Source organism: Podarcis gaigeae, assembly GCF_964106915.1.
Source record: "Podarcis gaigeae genome assembly, chromosome: 16".
Taxonomy (NCBI): Eukaryota; Metazoa; Chordata; class Lepidosauria; order Squamata; family Lacertidae; genus Podarcis; species Podarcis gaigeae.
The window spans coordinates 11,346,618-11,367,054 of record NC_139693.1 but is presented as its reverse complement, the minus strand read 5'-3'; the positions used below and the strand labels follow the sequence as shown (position 1 = coordinate 11,367,054).

At 46.7% G+C, this 20,437-nt stretch overlaps 1 protein-coding gene across 1 annotated transcript; it reads right to left on the bottom strand.

The window, feature by feature from the left end:
• Window positions 1-561: 561 nt before the first annotated feature.
• On the bottom strand, window positions 562-19,419 carry SDHC (succinate dehydrogenase complex subunit C). Its single transcript, XM_083716159.1, has 6 exons — window positions 19,343-19,419; window positions 12,413-12,469; window positions 11,576-11,677; window positions 9,281-9,342; window positions 7,026-7,189; window positions 562-2,094 (listed from the first exon to the last, which is right to left on the bottom strand). The coding sequence occupies exons 1-6, from the start codon at window positions 19,360-19,362 to the stop codon at window positions 1,990-1,992; spliced, it is 510 nt and encodes a 169-aa protein (XP_083572285.1). The 5' UTR covers window positions 19,363-19,419; the 3' UTR covers window positions 562-1,989.
• Between the last annotated feature and the right edge of the window lie 1,018 nt (window positions 19,420-20,437).

Here is a 20,437-nt window from a genome sequence, read left to right as displayed (position 1 = left end):
TGGTCAGGGGTCCCTTTACCTTTATGACAGATGGTCATGGAGGGGTTGAATTCAAAGAACCCAGGACAGGTGGGCTGCACACCCTTACAATTTATTAATATTACCTTTTAAACCCCAGCTTTCCTTCCAGGAGCTCAAGGTGATGTACATGATTCTCTGCTCCATTTTGTCCTCACAACAAGCCTGTGAGGTAGGTTAGGCTGAGAAACAGTGACTAGCCCAAGGTTACGCAGTGAGCTTCATGGCAAAGTAAGAATTTGAACCCTGGTCTCCCAGGTCCTAGTGCAACAGCTGAACCACACCACACCAGTTCTGCTCAGCAACAGAGAACATTTCTTGCATACAGAAGATCTGGGTTTGTGGATTCCACCTGAGGAGGAAGGGCTAGAAGCTACCAATCTCTTCCTGAAAACTTGGGCAGTAGGGGACCTTGGAACTGCCCATGTATTTTTAAACCAGGCCAGGTTCTACACCCAAGACATACAACAGCTGAGTGAGACGAGACCCACTGTGATATACCCTGATTATTCAGAAACATGTCGAATAAATAGCACCAGTAACTTCACGTGCCCCACGAAAGGCTGAGGACAATTTATTAGTAGTAGAAACAGGTGGAAACTTTACAAAACCCAAACAATGGTTCTGATCGCAGAGAAGTAAGTTGCTTCATTTATGGAGAACAGAGGGTGGAGAGAGGCAACCCAGCTTCATTCATGGGGAGGGAAAGCTGTCTGGCTTTAACATTTCAGGAGGTGGTAGTACAGTATGGGCTTGTATTCACGGAGTCCGAGAGGATAGTTCGTCTGCGACAGGGTTGGAGAAACATGTGGCCTTTGCAGATGTGAGGCCTACAATGCCCATCGTTCGCAGTGAGCATGGCAAACGGTGATGGAAGTTGTAGTCCCACACCATCTGGTGCTTCCCCATTATCAGGACGGATCCATCTGCAAAGATGGCGAGCAGGATAAAGTGGTCTGAAATTACACCACCTGAGTTCTTCCACCCAAGTAGAGCCAGTGTGGGGAAGCTTTTTCGCTCCAGGCGTTGCCAAACTACAGCTCCCATCATCCTTGGCCACTGGCCATGCTTGTTGGGGCTGATGGGAGTGTAGTTTGGCAGAGTCTGGCTGGAGGGCCAAAGGCTCCCCTCACACCTGCAGCAATGAGACCAGGCCTTGCCCAAGATGACATTGTTTTCTTTCCCCCTGGCCCATGTTGGCGGCCCACACCTACAAAGAGAGCAATGCAGCATTTCAGCACGTTGCCATAGCAACCTTAGCAGAGGCAGCCACAGGCCCGAAGCCTCACGGCCGCTGCCATCATTCTGGGGATAAAGGGGTGAGGCACAGGACAGCCGCTGGAGGTGGCTTCGGCTGAATGTGCTGCTCTTGCCTGCGAGCCTCGCTTATCAATGGGCACCCTTGTCCTCGTGAAAAATATACCCACACACTCGCTCACACAGTGTGCTAATGGAGCTCCCTCAGGCCCCAGGCGGGGGACAAAGGCTGGTATTGTCTCAAGCCTTTTTGGGGGGAAGACTGGGGGTGGGGAAGAGAGAAACGAAAAGAAGCATGCGGCTGAGGAAAGCAATGGCTCAAGCAGTGCATTGTGGGTATGCTAGCTTCTTAGCCAATCAGGACTCGGCTGCTGTTGGCCATCTTTGGAATCTTGCGCATCCAGCCCTAGGCTTCCCCTTGAGGGGGGGGGGGATTTCTTGAACTCGGGCTGCTGATAATGTGGGACATTAAAATAAAAACAGAAAAAGAGTGGTTCTACAATAATCTGGGAGGATCTGAGGAGGAAAGAATCGTCTCATTACCATTTACTATTAAACTATGTGCTTATTTGTGAACCATTTGCCCCCACCCCAGACTGTTTCCTTCAACTTCTACTGCTCCGGAGATTTTGACGAACTAAACCGTTCAAGAGATGAAAGAGAACAGGATTTCAGGAGTGGTAGAGGACGAGAGGAGGACTGCTCCGCCCAGCTTCACATTGCTGCAATCCCAATGGAGGACAATACTGTCAGGATAAGGACGAGGACTCCGGATTGGTAGACCTGGGGTATTTTGAATCCTTTGCCCAGGTCCCATGCCTACGAGAGAGAGAGGGAAGCAAAAGTGTTGTTTTAAACAGCCGTTTTTAACCAATTATTTCACTGGTTTATTCTTTTAGCAAACCATTATATACATTTTATGAAATAAATAATTAACTCCCATCTGTCCCAGCAATGGTCAGGGATGATGGGAACTGTAGTTCCAATAGTATCTGGAGAGCCCAAGACTAGCCACCCTTGTGTTATGAGTGTTGGGTTAGTACCAGGGAGACCCAGTTTCAAATCCCCACTCAGCCAGGAAGCGCACAGGGTGACTTCGGCCTGGTCACTGCATCTCAAACTAGCCTACCTCACAAGGTTGTTTGGAGGATAATGTGGGGTGGGTGGGTAAGAAACCATGTACGCTAGCTTTCCTCAACCTGGGCCCCTCTGGACACTGCTGCATTCCCACTTTCATCCCCATGATGACAGCTGATGGAGTCGGAGGTTCCCTTGTAATAATAATAATAATAATAATAATAATAATAATAATAATAATAATTATTTTATTTATTTATACCCCGCCCATCTGGCTGGGTTTCCCCAGCCACTCTGGGCGGCTTCCAGTAAAACACTAAAATGCAATAACCTATTAAACATTAAAAGCTTTCCTAAACAGGGCTGCCTTCAGATGTCTTCTAAAAGTTTGGTAGTTATTTTTCTCTTTGACATCTGGTGGGAGGGCATTCCGCAGGGTGGGTGCCACTACCGAGAAGGCCCTCTGCCTGGTTCCCTGTAACTTGGCTTCTCGCAGCGAGGGAACTGCAAGGATTGCCTCTCAAGAATGCATCTGAAGCTCCGTGAACACGTGAAAGAGCTATGCGCAAGTCGTTATGCAAAGTAGGTGGTGTAATTTGCATAATTTACACCAGACATACAATCAGCATACATCTATACATAAATGAATATGCACATCCATGTCTGTGGCCATCCCTAGCCTGTCTTGTCCAGTAATTTGCGGCCTCAAAGAGAAATATAAGTAATGTTTGTAGACCTCTCTTGGCTAGTCCCCTGGAAAGGGTTCCTACTCCCCAGAGGTGTCCAGGGAAGTGCTGTTACCTACGACTCAGCTTTCAACACCACAAGGCATTTCCCGGCTCACAGATTAGTTCGAGAGCCAGTGTGGTGTAGTGGTTAAGAGCGGTAGTCTTGTAATCTGGTGAACTGGGTTCGCGTCTCCGCTCCTCCACGTTCAGCTGCTGGGTGACCTTGGGCCAGTCACACTTCTGTGAAGTCTCTCAGCCCCACTCACCTCACAGAGTGCTTGTTGTGGGGGAGGAAGGGAAAGGAGATTGTTAGCCGCTTAGAGACTCCTGAAGGGGAGTGAAAGGCGGGATATCAAATCCAAACTCTTCTCCTTCTTCTTCTTCTGCATGTAAGCAGGTCCAAACTGCTGCACTAGAATTGACAGGTGTATAGTATTGGGGTGCAGTTTGTGGGGTTTTCTCTCAGATCACTCTTGCTTTCTGCAATTGTATGCTGGTGCATGTGTGCGTGGAGTGAGAGAGAGAGAGAAAGAGAAAGAGAGAGGGAGAGAGAGAGAAGTGCACACATCACTCTTTTCTTTCTCCTGGCAATATTCTTCTCTCTAGCTGTGGCAGCTTCTGATGACAGCCGTTTGTATCGAGTGACAGCAGCTTCTATGCCTCCCTAATAATGTACAAGGGCACACTTGATGCGCAGGGAGCAAAATCCATTTGTCAAGCCCAGCGCCCACCAATCGGCATCCCCTGCCCCAAGGGGCAGCCACTGATTGTGACTCTCAGTAAACCAGAATGCCCTCCAGATCTTATTTTTCAAAAGCAAAGGGAGGCGTGGGCAGGCAGAGGAATCCATGCATACTATCTGGAGTCAAGGGGAAGAGAAGATGCTAATTCGGAGAGGCATAAGATGCCCAGGAGCTGGGCAAGGGAGTCAGTGGGTTGGCCTTTAGAAGGGTTTTTTTTTTCCTCTAAAGAGAAAAACACACACACACACACACACACACACACACACACACACAGCTCACACTTCTCCCAGAGAGAACCGTCTGTCCCAAATCTCAGCCCCGGGTAAGTACTGAAGAGTCAGTTGCTTTCAAGGGAATGTTGCAGAGTCCCAGAAGTGAGCAATCAGAGCAGTTGTTCTCTCCCCCTGCCCCTCCCAGCGAGAAAACACGCTGACAGATCTAATTGCTTTGAAAAGAAGTGCCACTTCGCAGCACTGCAAATGGCAGGGAAGGATGCAAACATGCAATATGATTGCTCCTTTCTCCGGGGGCGCAGGATGTGTAGTGTAGTGGTTAGAGTGCTGGACGAAGACCTGGGAGGCCGAAGTTGAAATCCCCACTCAGCTTTGAGCTCACTGGGTGACCCTGGGCCACTCCCTGCCCCCCCACCCTGACCTACCTCGCAAGGTTGTTGTGAGGATAAAATGAGGAGGGAGAACCTCGTGTGTCACCTTGAACTCTTCAAAGGATAGGTGGGTCATAAATATAGGAAGTAAATACCGTATTTTTCGCTCTATAGGACGCACCCGACAATAGGACGCACCTTGTTTTAGAGGGGGAGAACAAGAAAAAAAATTCTCCCCCTCTCTGCTCAGCGCCCCTTCAGCGAAGCGGCAGGAGAAACGGAGCCCCTTCCATTTCTCCTCCCGCTTCACTGAAGGGGCGCTGCGCAGCTCTCCCTCTCTGCTGAAGCCAGGAGAGTCTCGTTCTCCAGGCTTCAGCAAAAGGAACCCGAAGCCTTTGGAGCACAGCGTGAGGTCCCACTGCGCTCCAAAGGCTTTAGGCGGCTATCGCTGAAGCCTGGAGAGGGAGAGGGGTCGGTGCACACTGATCCCTCTCGCTCTCCAGGCTTCAGCGAAAGCAACGCGTAGCCTCCGGAGCGTGGAGGGAACGCTCCCTCTGCGCTTCGGGGGCTTCGCGTTGCTATTGCTGAAGCCAAGGAACCTGCATTCGCTCCATAGGACACACACACATTTCCCCTTAATTTTGGGAGGGGAAAAAGTGCGTCCTATAGAGCGAAAAATACAGTCAACTCTTTCCATCCCTTTGCTTTTAGGCACCTGGCTGTTGTTTTTTAAAGCTGTTGGCCAGTGTTGCACGAGTTAATCCTGGCTCAGGCTGCTACCCACACAGAGACATCCTGCCACCAGCCCAACCTCCCCCTTTCGTCTGCTGAATGTGTGGGCAAGCAATGTTCCTCTGGCAGAATCCCCAATGCAAAGCTTCCATGTACAGAGACGGTATACCACTGAATACCAGGACAGCCACCTTCTTATTTATTACTATTACATTTCTATCCCCTTTTCCTCCAAGGAGCTCCAGGTGGCATCTAAGGGTCTCCCCAATTTATCTTCACACTTTATGTCTTCAGCCTGGCAGCCCCCAGTGCTTTTCCAGCTGCACTGGCTCCCGGTGGAGTACAGGGTCAGATTTAAGGTGCTGCTTTTGACCTTTAAAGCCCTTCACGGCCTACGACCCTTGTACCTACGGGACCGCCTCTCCTGGTATGCCCCACGGAGAGCCTCAAGGTCCATAAATAACAACACCCTATAGGTCCCAGGCCCTAAGGAAGTTAGATTGGCTTCAACCAGAGCCAGGGCCTTTTCAACACTGGCTCCGGCTTGGTGGAACGCTCTGCCTCATGAGACCAGGGCCCTGCAGGATCTGATTTCTTTCTGCAGGGTCTTTAAGACAGAGTTGTTCCGCCTGGCTTTTGGCTTGGAGCCAATTTGATTCCCTCCCTCTCTTTCTTTTTCCTTTTCCTTTCTCCTCCTGTGATGAGGCTGCATTTTAATATTTTAATGTTTCAATATTTTAATGTTGTATTTTAATCTTGTTTTTTAGTTGTATTCATTCAACTTGTTTTTATTATTGCTTGTTAGCCGCCCTGAGCCCGGCCTTGGCTGGGGAGGGCGGGGTATAAATAAAAAAAAAATATTATTATTATTATTATTATTATTATTATTATTATTATTAACTCCCTCCCACAGTGCTTTCAGACAGGTGCTTTCTCTACTGCCTTTCTGATACGCGCTTAAAAAGTTCTTCTTTCAACAAGCCTTCTAAAATCTCTATCCCAGTCGACACCTGCTTTCGGTTTGAATTGATTTTGTGCATGTGCTGTTGCTTTAATCTGTTATTTATTACTATTTTTAATTTTTTTAAATATTGTGCTACTGTTATGTATAATTATTTTCATATGTTTACTTCAGCAGCTCGTACGCCATTTAAATCACAGTCGCCTCTAAGCGGTGTACTGCAGACTCAGTAGAGTGAAAATAAAACTGAGCTGAAAACTGAAACTATAAAATCAGAATTTAGTTAAAAAGCCTTCTAGCAAAAAAGCAAGTCTTTGGTAAGGGCTAGAATTTCAACTGGGAGGGTGTTCCATAAAAATGGGCCTGCAATCCAGAACACATAAACAGCAACTCCCCCCAATAACTCAGTGATTACTTATGTCATTATATTGCAAATGGCTCTAGGATGCATCATGGGAAGAATTCATAAATATATTTAGGCACCAGGCAAAAACATTTAGCCAGGCCTTTGGCTTATAATTCTCTGTGGGCTTCATGACTTGGTGGGTTGTTTTATTCCTGCCTTTTAAAAATAGGATTGCCCTTTAGAAATTTTTTTTTTTTGCTTTATTTTATGCTGGCTTCAATCTGTTTGCTTCCATATTGTAACAGTGGTAAAAAAAATAAAAAGCAACAAATACATTAAATAAATAAAATAATGAATGAAATCAATGATTAATATTAACGACAGCAGCAATGGGGCAAGGAAGATTAGGACAAGGTCAAACAGTGAGTTCCATGGCTGAGTTGGGATCTGAACCCTGGTCTGTAGGTCCCAGTCTAGTGCTCTAACCGCTACACCACCACTGTCTCTTTTATGCCGAGAGGCTCCCCAGCTGCATCCATATTCCAAAGGGGCTACTCACTAGATGCCTGATTCCGTTCCAGGTGTGGAAGGTCAAGGGGAAAGCCAGGGCAAACTTTGCAGAGTAGATGAGGGCAGGCCCCAGGCTAAGGGACCTGATCAGATCCAGGTAGTCAGCAAAGTGTCCCGGGAGGATCAGAGCGCTTAAGCCGAAGAGCGACACCCCTGGGGAGAAAAACACAAGAGAAATGGGCTCCTTTGGACAACCTGTTTATCGAGCAATCTTCTGCACAAAGCTGATGCGGAGGCTGGACTATGCCTGATTTTTGTCTGAGCATTCATTCCGATTTGTTCATGGGCAGTGCTTTTTTTCTGGGGGTACTCAAAGATATGCAGTACTGGCACCTTAACCCCCCCCCCCATGTGAAAAGTGTGGCACTTACTGTAACAACTTCATGGTGAGTAGCACCACCTTTTTTTCTTTTTAAAAAAGCACCGTTCATAGGGCAGTTATACAGCAATGCGCATTCGCCCTACAGCCACTGCGAACTTTTTGCAGGGTGTTCAGCTGTTTCCCCATAAAATCATTCATTTGTCCCGCTTTTCAACGTGTTTCCCACCTTTTCGCTTTGCAAACTGCAAACCTACTCTCACGGGAGGCAGTAATGGCAACCCACGAAGAGGATTAGACTGATTCATGTAGGAGAAGGCCATTGATAGGCTATGCTCTGCCTCCACAGTTGGAGACAGAAATGCTTCTGAACATCATTTTCTGGAAGCCACAGGAGGGGAGAGTCCTCTTGTGAAGGGATCCAGCTCAAGGCCTGGCCCCTGAGGCATTTGTTTAGCCGCCGGGAGAACAGGATGCGGGACTAGATGTGACAAGGGCCTGAACCAACACGTTCTTTTTTTTGTTCATATGTAACAAGACCTTATCTTAGGGGGGAAAGTGGATTTGTTGTGCAATGGTGTGCAATGGCAACAGAGCACTTTAATCTGCTTTATTTGCAAAAACCTCCGATTTCAGTTTGAGCTTGAGCCCCTCCTGTGAAATTCTAGCTGTCTGGGGGCACCCAGGGATGCTAAGGATATGGGAGGCAGACATACCACTCTCAGGCCTCTGAAAAACCTCTCACATTTGCTACCTGTGCTATGCAAGTTTCATGCTGCCGGAGAACCTACGCCCAGGACACACCTCCAAGATAAGCCATACACCTAGCGTGCGGCAGGTAAAGAGGCAGCTGAGCAAAAGGGGACTTTTGTAGGAACTGATCAGCCCTGGACAGAGAACTCCAACCATCAGACACTACAATACAGTAAAATGGCAAATTCAATCCAAGTGGCTTAATACCCTGGTTCTGCTCAGCTTAGAAGGCCACCAACTTGAGTAAGGAGCATCCATCAGGGCGAGACACAGAACAGCTACAAGCAAGGCCAGATTAGCAGTGGCTCGAGCTTTGACAAAGCCCCTTAAAGCTTCTGGAGGAAAGTTTCCTTTCCAGGCAAATTACAGATCAGCTACCAATGCACAGGCAACCTCAGCTAGCTGAGCAAAGAGAGGCAAACCCCGTGGGGGAGAGCTGGGACGCAGAGCTGCATTGACATGCGCCGGGGACAGCTGATACGCAATAAGGACAGCTTGATGAGAGCGCCTGGGTTGGCTGGAAGAGTGGCGGCGGCGGCGGAGGCAGCTCCTTCCTTTTAAGCCTCAAGGCTTCTCCTTGCTGTTTCCAGATGGCACTGCCAGAATGGATGGCAGGGGCAGTGGGGAAGGGCAGGCGGAGCCAGCAAGAGCAAAGACCGCCAAGCTGCCTTAGATCTGCTCCCTTCCTGCCCACCTGCCCATCACTGGTCAGCAAAACCCTCCCAGGACACTTCACCCGCCACCCCGGCCAAAGGACCAACATGGCCCAAGCTGTCCTGCTGTTTCCCAGTGGTCATGATTCTCATTTTGCTGCCTGCCCTGACTTGCCCAGGGCATTAAAAAAAATAAATTCTTCTTCTGCTCCCCAATCTCCCCTGGCTGCTTGAGATGAATCTGGCGAGGTGCCTCTTGGTTGACAGGCATGAGAGCGGACTGTACCACTTGAGACTGCAAAGGGAGGGGGGTAGCACTTTTTAAATGCATGACACATATGCATGTCCCCATGTTAAGGCAAAAAACACATTTCCTGAAATTCAGCAGCATTCTCCCATTGCTCCAGGCGCCTCTGGGAAAAAGGCTACAGGCCGTTCTGCAGTGAGGGAGCCGCAGCTGTAAGGAGGGCAGTGAGTGGGGTCCAGAGGAAGGTGACAAAGGACAGACCCCCAAAGTACCTAGGCTCATTGCAGCTCCTGTACCACGGTGAGAAATGGACATCATCATGGGAAGGGACCAGCTGAAAGAAGAAGAAACAGAGGACAGTGAGATTGCGCACAAAGCAAGGCACCAGAGTCTAGCCAGACTGCCACCAACATTCAGTTCACAAGAGCTCTTTCTTCCCCCACCAAACTCTCTTTAAAAAGGGGTGAAGAACCTGCAGCCAATGGGCCCATTCTGGCCCGCCAGCGGGTTCTTATTTGGCCCACCAGTCCCTTTCATCCAAACCACACCCACCTGGCTAATCAGCTGGTACCGCTGGCTGATGTAAACTGATAGTTGGGTTAAGTCCTGCTAGCTGCAGATTCACCAGTGTATTCCCCATGAGGAGCACACTGGCAAAGCAGACCCCTGCAGAGAGCAGGATTGAGCCCTCTGCTCATCAGCTAATGAACGGAGAGTTAAATCCTACTGGGTGCTGCTTCCCTAACATGTTCCCTCGCAGGGAATGTACCGGCAAAGCAGACCCCTCTCTCTGCCCTAGAACTTTGGCAGATGGAAGGGGGAGAAGCCACCCTTTGGTCACCTGACATCATCATAGCATCAAGTGATTGACCGGTGGGTGACCCCACCCACCTGTCAAAATTGGCCCACAGCGTGGAAGGAGATAATGAGGGGCCAAAATGGCTCCTCACTCTGGTCTTAAAGCCTTTGTTTAATTGATTATTCAACTACTCCATTTCTAGATTGCCTATCAACCGAAGTCCCTGGGCTGCTTTCAGAAACCAGTAAGACACACCAAAAATAAATAAATCCCTATGTAAATGACATAAAACCTTCACAACCCAGCAATCAGACAGCACTAAAAACACAGATCAGCATAAAGTAAAACCCCCCAAAAATAACACTTTGCACAGATCTAACTGCACTAGAAGGAAAAAATAAAAAAGGCTGAGAGAGGAAAGAGGTCTCCGGCTGACAATGTAGTCACCCAGTGCAAAAAGCGATGCAGTTTGTTCCCATAAGAAGCAGCGATGGCCACCGACTAGGGTGGCTTTAAAAGAGGGCTAGACAAATCCATGGACGAGGAGGCTATTAACGGCGACAACAGCTGGTAGCAGGTCCTAAAGCATATATGTACATCTCTCAGGTGTCAAAGACCAGGCTAAAGAGGTAAGTCTTCAGCATATGACAGAAACTGCAGAATGAAGGTGTGCCAAATGCACCTCTGTGGTGGGGACAGAATTCCTCCGTTTAGGGGCCACCACAGAGAAGGCCCTCTCCTCAGCTGCAATGCACAGTTGCAGTTAGTGGAATTGCTTGTACTTTTTATTTTATTTCCCCCTCACTATATGGAGTCAAATATTGAGTTTGGGATCTTGTTTGTGTATGTGGGCTCTTAATAAACTCAAAACAGAACTGATTTGGAGAAGGAGGGGGAGAATCGGTGACTCTCCAAGTGTAAATCACTTAGGATGGAGAAACTGTTCCAGCTCATTCTGTGCCTGTACCCAGAATTATGCCAGGAATCCAGCCAGATGAGGAGAAGGGATGGAGGAATCTACGGAGGTGGCTGAGGAATGACTTTGCCACAATGGCAGGAATCCTGGAGGGGCGGTGGAGGAAAGAGAGACCGGCTTAAAGGGAAAGTAGTGGATCTTCTGAGCGCCACTGTGAAGAAAGAAGGAATAGGATGCTGCAAGGGGAACAGGGTGTGAATTCCGCATCCAGGGAGCCAATAGAATATAGGAAGCTGCTTTATAGTGAGCCAAGGTTTCAGGCAGGGAGTCTTAGCCCTACCTGGAGAAGCCAGGGATTGAACTTGCATGCAAAACTGATGCTCTAACCACCGAGGTACAGCCCTTCCCCTGTGGTGTGCAGCAGCGTCAAATCCAAATGTCCACCCCTTTCCCTTTAAGTAAGCCGCTCTTTCGTCGACTGCCCTTTCAGGATTCCTGCCAACGTGGCAAAGGGTTCCTCTGGGTGATCTAAGTGATCCAGCTGGGATACAAAGGCTCAGGTGGTCCTTAAGGTATTCTGAGCCAAAGCTGCTTGGGGCTTTCTATATATAACACAGGAACTCTGAACCTGTAGCAGAAGATGGCAATAATGCGGTAAGCCTTGGGGAAGCCCGAAGCCTTGCAGAACATCTAATAAAGTGAAATGATGTCTGGTCAGCTCAGTATAAATTGTGTTGACAACGTGCTGCAAAAAAACACCCACCAACCCCATCCCGGTGCCTAAATCTTGCTCTTTATCTCAATTAATTGGAAATGCGAACACCTCCCTTCTTAAACAAAGCCAGCTCTTACTGGTAAATGGTGACATGAGGGGACAGAGGACGGTTGGACCGAGTGTTCTTCTCCCAAAACTGGGCCATCTCCTCCTTTGCCGTTGTTGCCATGGGGACCACGCTGGAAAAGAAAATACAGGAGAGGACAATGGCGCTGGGACCTGTGCCATGCTTAGGAACATGGGAAGATACTGCATTGCAATCAAGAGAACAGGGCAGGTCCTAAAATGGGAGGGAAAGCCATGGTTCGATCATCTCATGGGTGGCTCATGGTTTGTTAAACAAACAATGCCTCAAACCGGAGGTGCATAACTTTGGCTGTTCTTGTTCTTCCTCCTTCCTCCCCACCCCTTTTCCTTTTTTTGTCATCTAAAATAGAACACTGCAAGTCTGAGGATGGGATCGACCTCATTTGTTTTCTGCAAGGAGTTTTGTGGAGGTGAAGAGCAGGGTTATTTTTTTAAAAAGAGGGAAATTATTTAAATAATAAAATAAAATTGTTGCACCAACTTCCTCTCCTGTAGGGCTCTGATCGGAAGCTTGTTTAGGGACAACTTTTGTCTGCAATAAATAAGGGTGTGTTGGAGAGGCACAGAGACAGAGGGTGAATGGAAAGGACCATCTGAAGCCAAGTCATTGGCAAGTAAACCAGCGAACGCCCTTTGATTTATATTTCCTGGGAGCAGCACCTGCAGATTCTATAAAGTGCCAATCACAGCATTAACAGCTAGCCAGCCGTTTTAATGGCCCATGAATTATGGGAGAACAAACTGGCAGAGGAGTGAATCTTGCAAGGATCCAAACAGCAGGAGGAGAATTAACAAAAGCCCTTTTTTTTTTACTGTCATAAACTCACTGCCGCGTGGAGAGTCCCGGTCCGAGACTAATACAGAGGCATCGCCGGCTGGCTAATCTGAAAGACAAAAGTGCTCTTTGAATTTACAACTGAAGCCTTATTCTTCCCACCAAGACACAGTGCAAGGCAGGAAACATGAAAACACAACACGTTTTGCTTGATAATCACACAGAAACCATTATTGTTATTATACTGGGGTGTGTATGTGTCTAAAACCTTCCGACACAATAACGAAATAAAATGTTGGCACTGCAGCTAAGGCTGTGTACACAGCATACATTTAAAGCACAGGCCCATCTGCCCCCCGAGTTCTGTGAACTGTAGTTTGCCAAGGGTGCTGGGAACTATAGTTCTTTAAGGGGTAAAGACAAATTGGGAGGGGGGAAATGTACTTTAAATATATGGTGTGTACTACACAGCCAGAGAAATATATTGCCAGCTTCCCATTGGTTTAAGTAAATCACAATCCAATAAAGCATTTTGACCAGGCAGTCTTCTTCAGTGGCAAACAATAACAGCTATTAGATGGATGAGTCTGAAATGGATTACCGTATTTTTTGCTCTATAAGACTCACTTTTTCCCTCCTAAAAAGTAAGGGGAAATGTGTGTGCGTCTTATGGAGCGAATGCAGGCTGTGCAGCTATCCCAGAAGCCAGAACAGCAAGAGGGATCGCTGCTTTCGCTGCGCAGCAATCCCTCTTGCTGTTCTGGCTTCTGGGATTCAGAATATTTTTTTTCTTGTTTTGCTCCTCCAAAAACTAGGTGCGTATTATGGTCTGGTGCATCTTATAGAGCGAAAAATACGGTATATTTCAGGTCTGCTTACATCTAGGTTCAGGCTGCCCAGGCTTTTAAATAAAATGTGAAACCACCCATTCAAACCATTAAGGGACAGAAATGGAGTTGGTTGCAATTCCCCAGCTTCCGCTGCAAAACTCTCACAGATCCATCCGAAGAGATGGTATACAGTATATGGATTTCATAAAAGGTTTTAAATACTTATCGATCTAACAGTGACTTATTACAGATTTAATATAAATCTATGTATATCGAGCTGAAGGAATGTGTGTACATAATTTTGAAAGATGAATGCTTGCCATGTATTTGTCTATCAGTACGTTAAATCTTCTTTTAAAAATTAATGAAAGGGGGAATATATTCGTGTGCATCTGTGCACCACACACAAAATCAAACATACAGTCCTTCACATCTCCATCCTTGAAATGCAGCTCGTTTTAATTTGCTCACTAAACACAAAATATCCAAGATGGGCGAGAAAAACCAGCCCTGCCAATAACAAAAAGCAGTTATTTCATGCCTGGACCCCTAAAGGGGAAAGGTTTGCAGGCTTCTGGTGGGGCAAAAGCGAGAAAGAAAACAAACTTTCATTTCATTCTGCAGATGCCATTTGTCACACCTGAAGTGCTAGCAAAATAGCAGGTCATTGTTTCAGTGCAGTGAGCATCACATTTCGGTCGCAAACTGACACCATGAGCAAGAGGTAAATTAAGGGTTTCAATTTCTTTTTTTTATTACAGGCACACACACACCCCCCCCTGCAAGCTACAGGAGCTATTCTAGACAGATCCCGTCAAGATGTTGTCAGGCTGACATTCAAAGGTGACACACCAGCAAAAAACCAGCGATTCACAAGGCCATAGCTCAAGGAGTTTAGAGATGGGGACTGGAGTGGACTTTGTCTAAAGGACACACTAGTGTTGGAGATAATTGACACATAAAAAAGGAAACTTGCTTATAAGCAGAGGACTGCTGGATCAGGCCTAAGGCATACCTAGCCCAGAATCCTGTTCTTACATTGGTCTTCCGGACTATTGTGAGAAGCCCACAAGCAGGACCTGGGTGCAATATTACTCTCTTCTCTTGAGATTCCTTGCAACTGCCTCTGTGGCTGCCTCTGTCAGTGGAGAAAGAATATAGCCACTGCAGCTGGTAGCCTTCTCTCCTCCATGAATTTGTCTATTCCTCTTCTAAAGCCATCCAAGTTGGTGGCCATTCTAACCTCCCGTGGGAGCACACTATAATTTAACAATGCACTGTGTGAAGGACTTTCTCTCCGGTTTCGAGTTACCCCACTTTGCCGGATCAGGTTCCTTCCAAGAATTCTGGGAAGTTTGGGTAAAATTAGGGTTGCCATATGTCCGGAATTTCCCAGACATATCCAGAATCCTGCATTTGTCAGCAGCGTCTGGGCGGAAATCCGGACATATGGCAGCCTGTGTCAACAGTGCCAATTTTGCCGATTTCCCCTAGAAATGAGATACAGGCAGGTCAAAATGAGGCAGGAAAGAGGGGCAAAGAAATAAGAATTGAGACCAGCTGAAAGCCTGTTGATGAACATGTTTTGTAGGAAGCGAGTGGCAAAGTGTGATGGTTATTTTTCTGTAACTAGGATGCTTCCCATTATTATTTTCTGCAGGGCGGTTGAGAATGTGAAGTGGTTCCATGGAAAAGCTTTGCTTCTGAACTGGCACTGGGTGAAAAGAAAACTCTTGAGCATGGTGGCAGAACCGTGACACATAAGTTGCCACTTGATAAGTGATGCACATACATGTGGGAACCAACTCACACATATAGGCACTTGTGTTCAATGTTGCACATGTATGCACACCTTTCATACTGTATGCACGTATGCACACAGACAGGTGCTCTCACAGATATTTGCAATTTCACAAACCTACAAATGTTAAATTTAGATGTGCGCATCTAAATCCACATCAATAAAACATGGGCATATATGACTACAATACCATAAACCTGCACATGCATTTAAGCTCAGGTGTTCAGAGATGCATATACACAGCCTGTGCATAGTTCCACAAAATGGTTACATATGCTTTACGGCTACTGCACACTTCCATACAATAAAGCATGCATACTCTAAGACATATTCACAATGCCACAAGCCAGCATATGTATTTAAACTTATGGATACACAGAGATGTACAACTGCACGCATGCTCACAAGTGCCACAAATATATTATTCGTGCATTTCAGCTTATGCACATCTGACTGCAATGAAGCACACACGTAAGTGTACGCATGCAAGGCAAACACTCTCACAAACTCATGCATGCATTTCAGCTTATGCACAGAGACCCATGTTTGCAGTGCAACAAGCACATGTACACAAAAGAATAGATGAACATACACCAGGCTTCAGAAAGGGCAGCATTTAGAAACTAGTTGGAGAATATTTCAGCCTCACTGGACACTTGCCTACTGAACTTAGAAGTAGCCATTCTGAAACAAAGAGCTTTCAGGGTAAACTCCAGTGTGAAATTGAATCACAACTGATGAAGAAATTCAATCAAATGAAAACCTGTGACTGAATCAGGATAATGGGTTTTTAATTGCACTACATGGTATTAATTAGGTTACCAGTGCCAGGATATTTGCGTTCGCACCAACATTGCCTTGGTGACAGTAATACTAACTATTCTGCTTTTATTGGTGTCTGTTTTTCACGGATTTCCTTTCCATTTGGCCTCACTCCTCTTAATCCCTGCCCATCAAAGCACATACACAACTGCCATAATTTAAGATTATGCTTCATGCATTGGAGGAAATAGACAACCAAAGTGTGCTCCCTAATAGTTTGCTGGTTGTCTTAAAGGTGTCACATGTACTTTACATGTAGAAGCTTTGCCCACATGGAGAAGAGGCTGATGGGACTGCATTGCTGACATCATGCGTGACGTGGCAGCTAAAATAGCCAATGCAATTCTGGGCTGCATCAATAGGAGTATAGTATCTAGATAAAGGGAAGTAATAGTGCTACTGTATTCTGCTCTGGTCAGACCTCACCTGGAGTACTGTGTCCAGTTCTGGGCACCACAGTTCAAGAAGGACACTGACAAACTGGAACGTGTCCAGAGGAGGGCAACCAAAATGGTCAAAGGCCTGGAAACGATGCCTTATGAGGAACGGCTAAGGGAGCTGGGCATGTTTAGCCTGGAGAAGAGGAGGTTAAGGGGTGATATGATAGCCATGTTCAAATATATAAAAGGATGTCACATAGAGGAGGGAGAAAGGTTGTTTTCTGCTGCTCCAGAGGAGCAGACACGGAGCAATGGCTCCAAACTACAAGAAAGAAGATTCCACCTAAACATTAGGAAGAACTTCCTGACAGTAAGAGCTGTTCGACAGTGGAATTTGCTGCCAAGGAGTGTGGTGGAGTCTCCTTCTTTGGAGGTCTTTAAGCAGAGGCTTGACAACCATATGTCAGGAGTGCTCTGATGGTGTTTCCTGCTTGGCAGGGGGTTGGACTCGATGGCCCTTGTGGTCTCTTCCAACTCTGATTCTATGATTCTATGCATGACATCATGCAAGGCCCTATGCCTTGAACACTGGCACCCTGACACTGGTATCTATACTGGGAAAATCAACAGGCAAATGACAGGTCATGCATAGGCTTGCATGTGATCTGGACCTATGCATGATCAGGGGTTCTGATCATTGGAACACAAACGTGTGAAAAGTTGTTCACACATAGGTTTTCCTGGTGCAGGTACCTATAACAGCACACAAATGTCCATGGGGCAGGGCTGACACAGAATAGGACATTAGAGGCAGTCAGGGGTGCAGTCTCATTGCCTCCTTCTGTGTGCATGGCTTCTGTGTGTGGAGAAGGCCCACCAGCATGTCTGCTTGTGTGCAAACACATGTGTCTCAGTTTGGGTAAATGCCTGTGGACGTGTAATGAATGCATAATCATAACACAGCTGTGGGGGTTTATGGGTAGGTGCGTCACAAATAAATGCATTTGCAGAAACATGCATAGGCACATAACACTGACATGCAATCATTGAATTGTGGAGCTGGAAGGGACCCTGAGGGTCATCTAGTCCAACCCCTTGCAATGCAGGAATCTCAATTAAAATATACATGGCATGTGTGTGTAATGCATCTGTGGGGCTTGTGTACATGTGTGCACACACTTAGAATCATAGAATCATAGAGCTGGAAGAGACCACAAGGGCCATCGAGTCCAACCCCCTGCCAAGCAGGAAACACCACCAGAGCACTCCTGACATATAGTTGTCAAGCCTCTGCTTAAAGACCTCCAAAGAAGGAGACTCCACCACACTCCTTGGCAGCAAATTCCACTGTCGAACAGCTCTTACTGTCAGGAAGTTCTTCCTAATGTTTAGGTGGAATCTTCTTTCTTGTAGTTTGGAGCCATTGCTCCGTGTCCGCTTCTCTGGAGCAGCAGAAAACAACCTTTCTCCCTCCTCTATGTGACATCCTTTTATATATTTGAACATGGCTATCATATCACCCCTTAACTTCCTCTTCTCCAGGCTAAACATGCCCAGCTCCCTTAGCCGTTCCTCATAAGGCATCGTTTCCAGGCCTTTGACCATTTTGGTTGCCCTCCTCTGGACACGTTCCAGTTTGTCAGTGTCCTTCTCGAACTGTGGTGCCCAGAACTGGACACAGTACTTGCTTGCAAATGGATGAATGCTCATACATTTTTATGTATGACAATATACATAAACCAGAAATGCATTCATTATACATCTCCGAATGCACATTTGCATATGTCTAGATGAGCACCTGTTTCTATACAGAATCACAGATTTGTAGAGCTGGAAGGCACCACAAAGATCATCTAGTCCAACCCCCTGCAATGCAAGAATCTTTCACCTAATGTGGGTCTCGAACCCACAACCCTGAGATTAAGAGCCTCATGCTACATACACCAAATGAACTTTGTCGTTAACTATGTTTGAAACTACATAAGTACAGTAGTATCAGACTGTTTTAATGTAGTGTTGCGGTTTTGTGTTCTAATGCTGTAATGCACATTGGGACCTTAATGTGAAGGGTGGGTAATAAATTAAATAATAATATGAACAACAGCATATACTTATATACTTATACATGGGCGCCGACTTATAAAAAATATTGGGGTGGCCCATACCGACTTATAAAAAATATTGGGGGGGCCCAAGACCTCCAAACCGCTGCTGCTGGGGGAACGAAAGGGGCGAGCCCCGGGCTGCCCCGACCTTAAGTGAACCTGTGAGGGCCCGCCCTTTGCGGCAGCTGATTGGCTGCCGCCGTGGGCAGTGACTATTAATGAGCTAGGGGGAATCCCCGCTTCTCGCGGGGCTGACGCCAGCCCCGCGAGATTGTTGATGGGTCGAGAGCCCGCAACCCCACCCCCTCTCTAGATCGGGAGTGGCTTTGTTTTAACTCATTACTGAATGTATTTTAAAAGGTAACTATCGTCAAACAAGGAAAATAAAAAATACCAACATAATTTTGTGATTTTACAAAGCATAATATAACTAATAATTTTCTTAAATTATTGGGGGGGCAGAGCCCCCCCAAACGAATTTTTGAGGGGGCTTGGGCCCCCTCAGGCCCCATGGAGTCGGCGCCTATGTACTTATATGCATATACTTATATACTTAGCTATGCGCATAAAGCTTAAATGCATTCATCTTACATCTGCGGGGCTCGTGAGTGCATACAGACACAGATTACATCTCTCTGCACACACAAGTTTAAATGTGCAGAGATATGTGGCACCGCAAAAAACATTATGTACCCATGTGCTGACTGGTGTGGGGCGTGTGCATGCAAGCAGAAAGGCAGGCACAGCCTGCTAGTGTACATGAACACGCACTTTGTACATGCAGCAGGATAACAAAACTCTTTAGGTTTGCATTTCAGTTTCTGCAAGAGGATAACGGAACGGCGCTAAAAAAACCACACCTTCGGGGTAAAAACCAATGTCACCCAGTCGCACCCAAGGGCACAGCCCCCCCCCCGACAAACGGCCCCTCACAGAACACACCCCATTTCCCAGACAACCAGGAGTGACCCCCACCCCACCTCCCACTCCTTCTCTTCCCTCCTAGCGCTTCGCTCCCGTCTTCTCCCCCCCCCCCGCAGTCACCTTAATAGGGACACCGCCATCTTGCCGAGGCGCCACTCGCTCCAGTGTCCCCCCGCCCAACCCCAAGCAGGAAGAGGGCGCAGGGTGACGTCACTGCCCTACTTCCGTCGTCAAAGGCAAGCAAGGGCGGAAGGGTGCTTTTGAGCTGGCGGTGGAGAAGGGGGGCAACGCGCGTCTGATTAAGACCTTAAGGGTTTCGCGTCCCCTCTCGATTTCCGCAGGCTGAGATCCTGTGCTCTTTTTGTTTATTTATTCGGGAGTAAGGATTATTGATTTGCATGGGGCTCCTTACTTCAAATGAGGACTGGGAATTTTATATATTTATAATACGTGCACATTTATATTACACCCCGCCTTTTTTCTCAAGGCAGCTTACAGATAAAAATAAGAACAGCTAGAAAAAGACAATCGTTTTAAAAAAAAAATTAAACATTGATAGAATTAAAACTATGTACATATATACAATTTATCAGATCCACACCAGTAAATTAGAGTTGTTCAGGGTAGACCCATTGAAATGAATGGGCATGGCTTAACTCAGGTTCATTCATTTCAACGGGTCTCTGGATATTTATTTATTAGATTTCTGTCCCATATTTCCTCCAAGGAGCTCAAAAGTGCTGTTCATGGTTACCCTAACCCTAATGAGCTTCATTCATGGCCAGTGAGGATTAGGCCCTCTGTCCCCCTGCCAAGTCCTAGTCCAACACTAACCACTAGGCTCAGCCTACACTACAACACCCTGGTTCTCATATGAAGTAGAATTTAGTTAGGTACAGCTGATCTTCCACTGTAGTAGCCCAGAGTTTGTGAGTGAGCAGGCCAGCAACACTTGAATTTTAAGCCAAATTTGTTCAAGGGTTGGCACCTACAAGTTTAGAGATTGCACACTTTGTTTTTCTGAGCTCTTTCAAATTCAGGCACCTCATACTGCTGCCCTGCTGGCATTCAACGTCTTCTGGGTTATTTCCATTTATTTTTACAGTATTTTATTTATTATTTCAAACATTTATTGTGCTGTTTTTCCGCATCTATGAAGGAATTGTTCAAAGCAACTTCCAAAATACAAGGGCAACAGGGATCCAAATGCTGAAA

Coding starts and splice junctions, on each gene's coding strand:
- SDHC (XM_083716159.1), bottom strand. CDS start 19,362: ATGGCGGTGTCCCTATTAAG. Junction 12,470..19,342: donor ATGGCGGTGTCCCTATTAAG/GTGACTGCGGGG, acceptor TTTGTCTTTCAG/ATTAGCCAGCCGGCGATGCC. Junction 2,095..7,025: donor GGAACGGAATCAGGCATCTA/GTGAGTAGCCCC, acceptor TCTCTCTCGTAG/GCATGGGACCTGGGCAAAGG.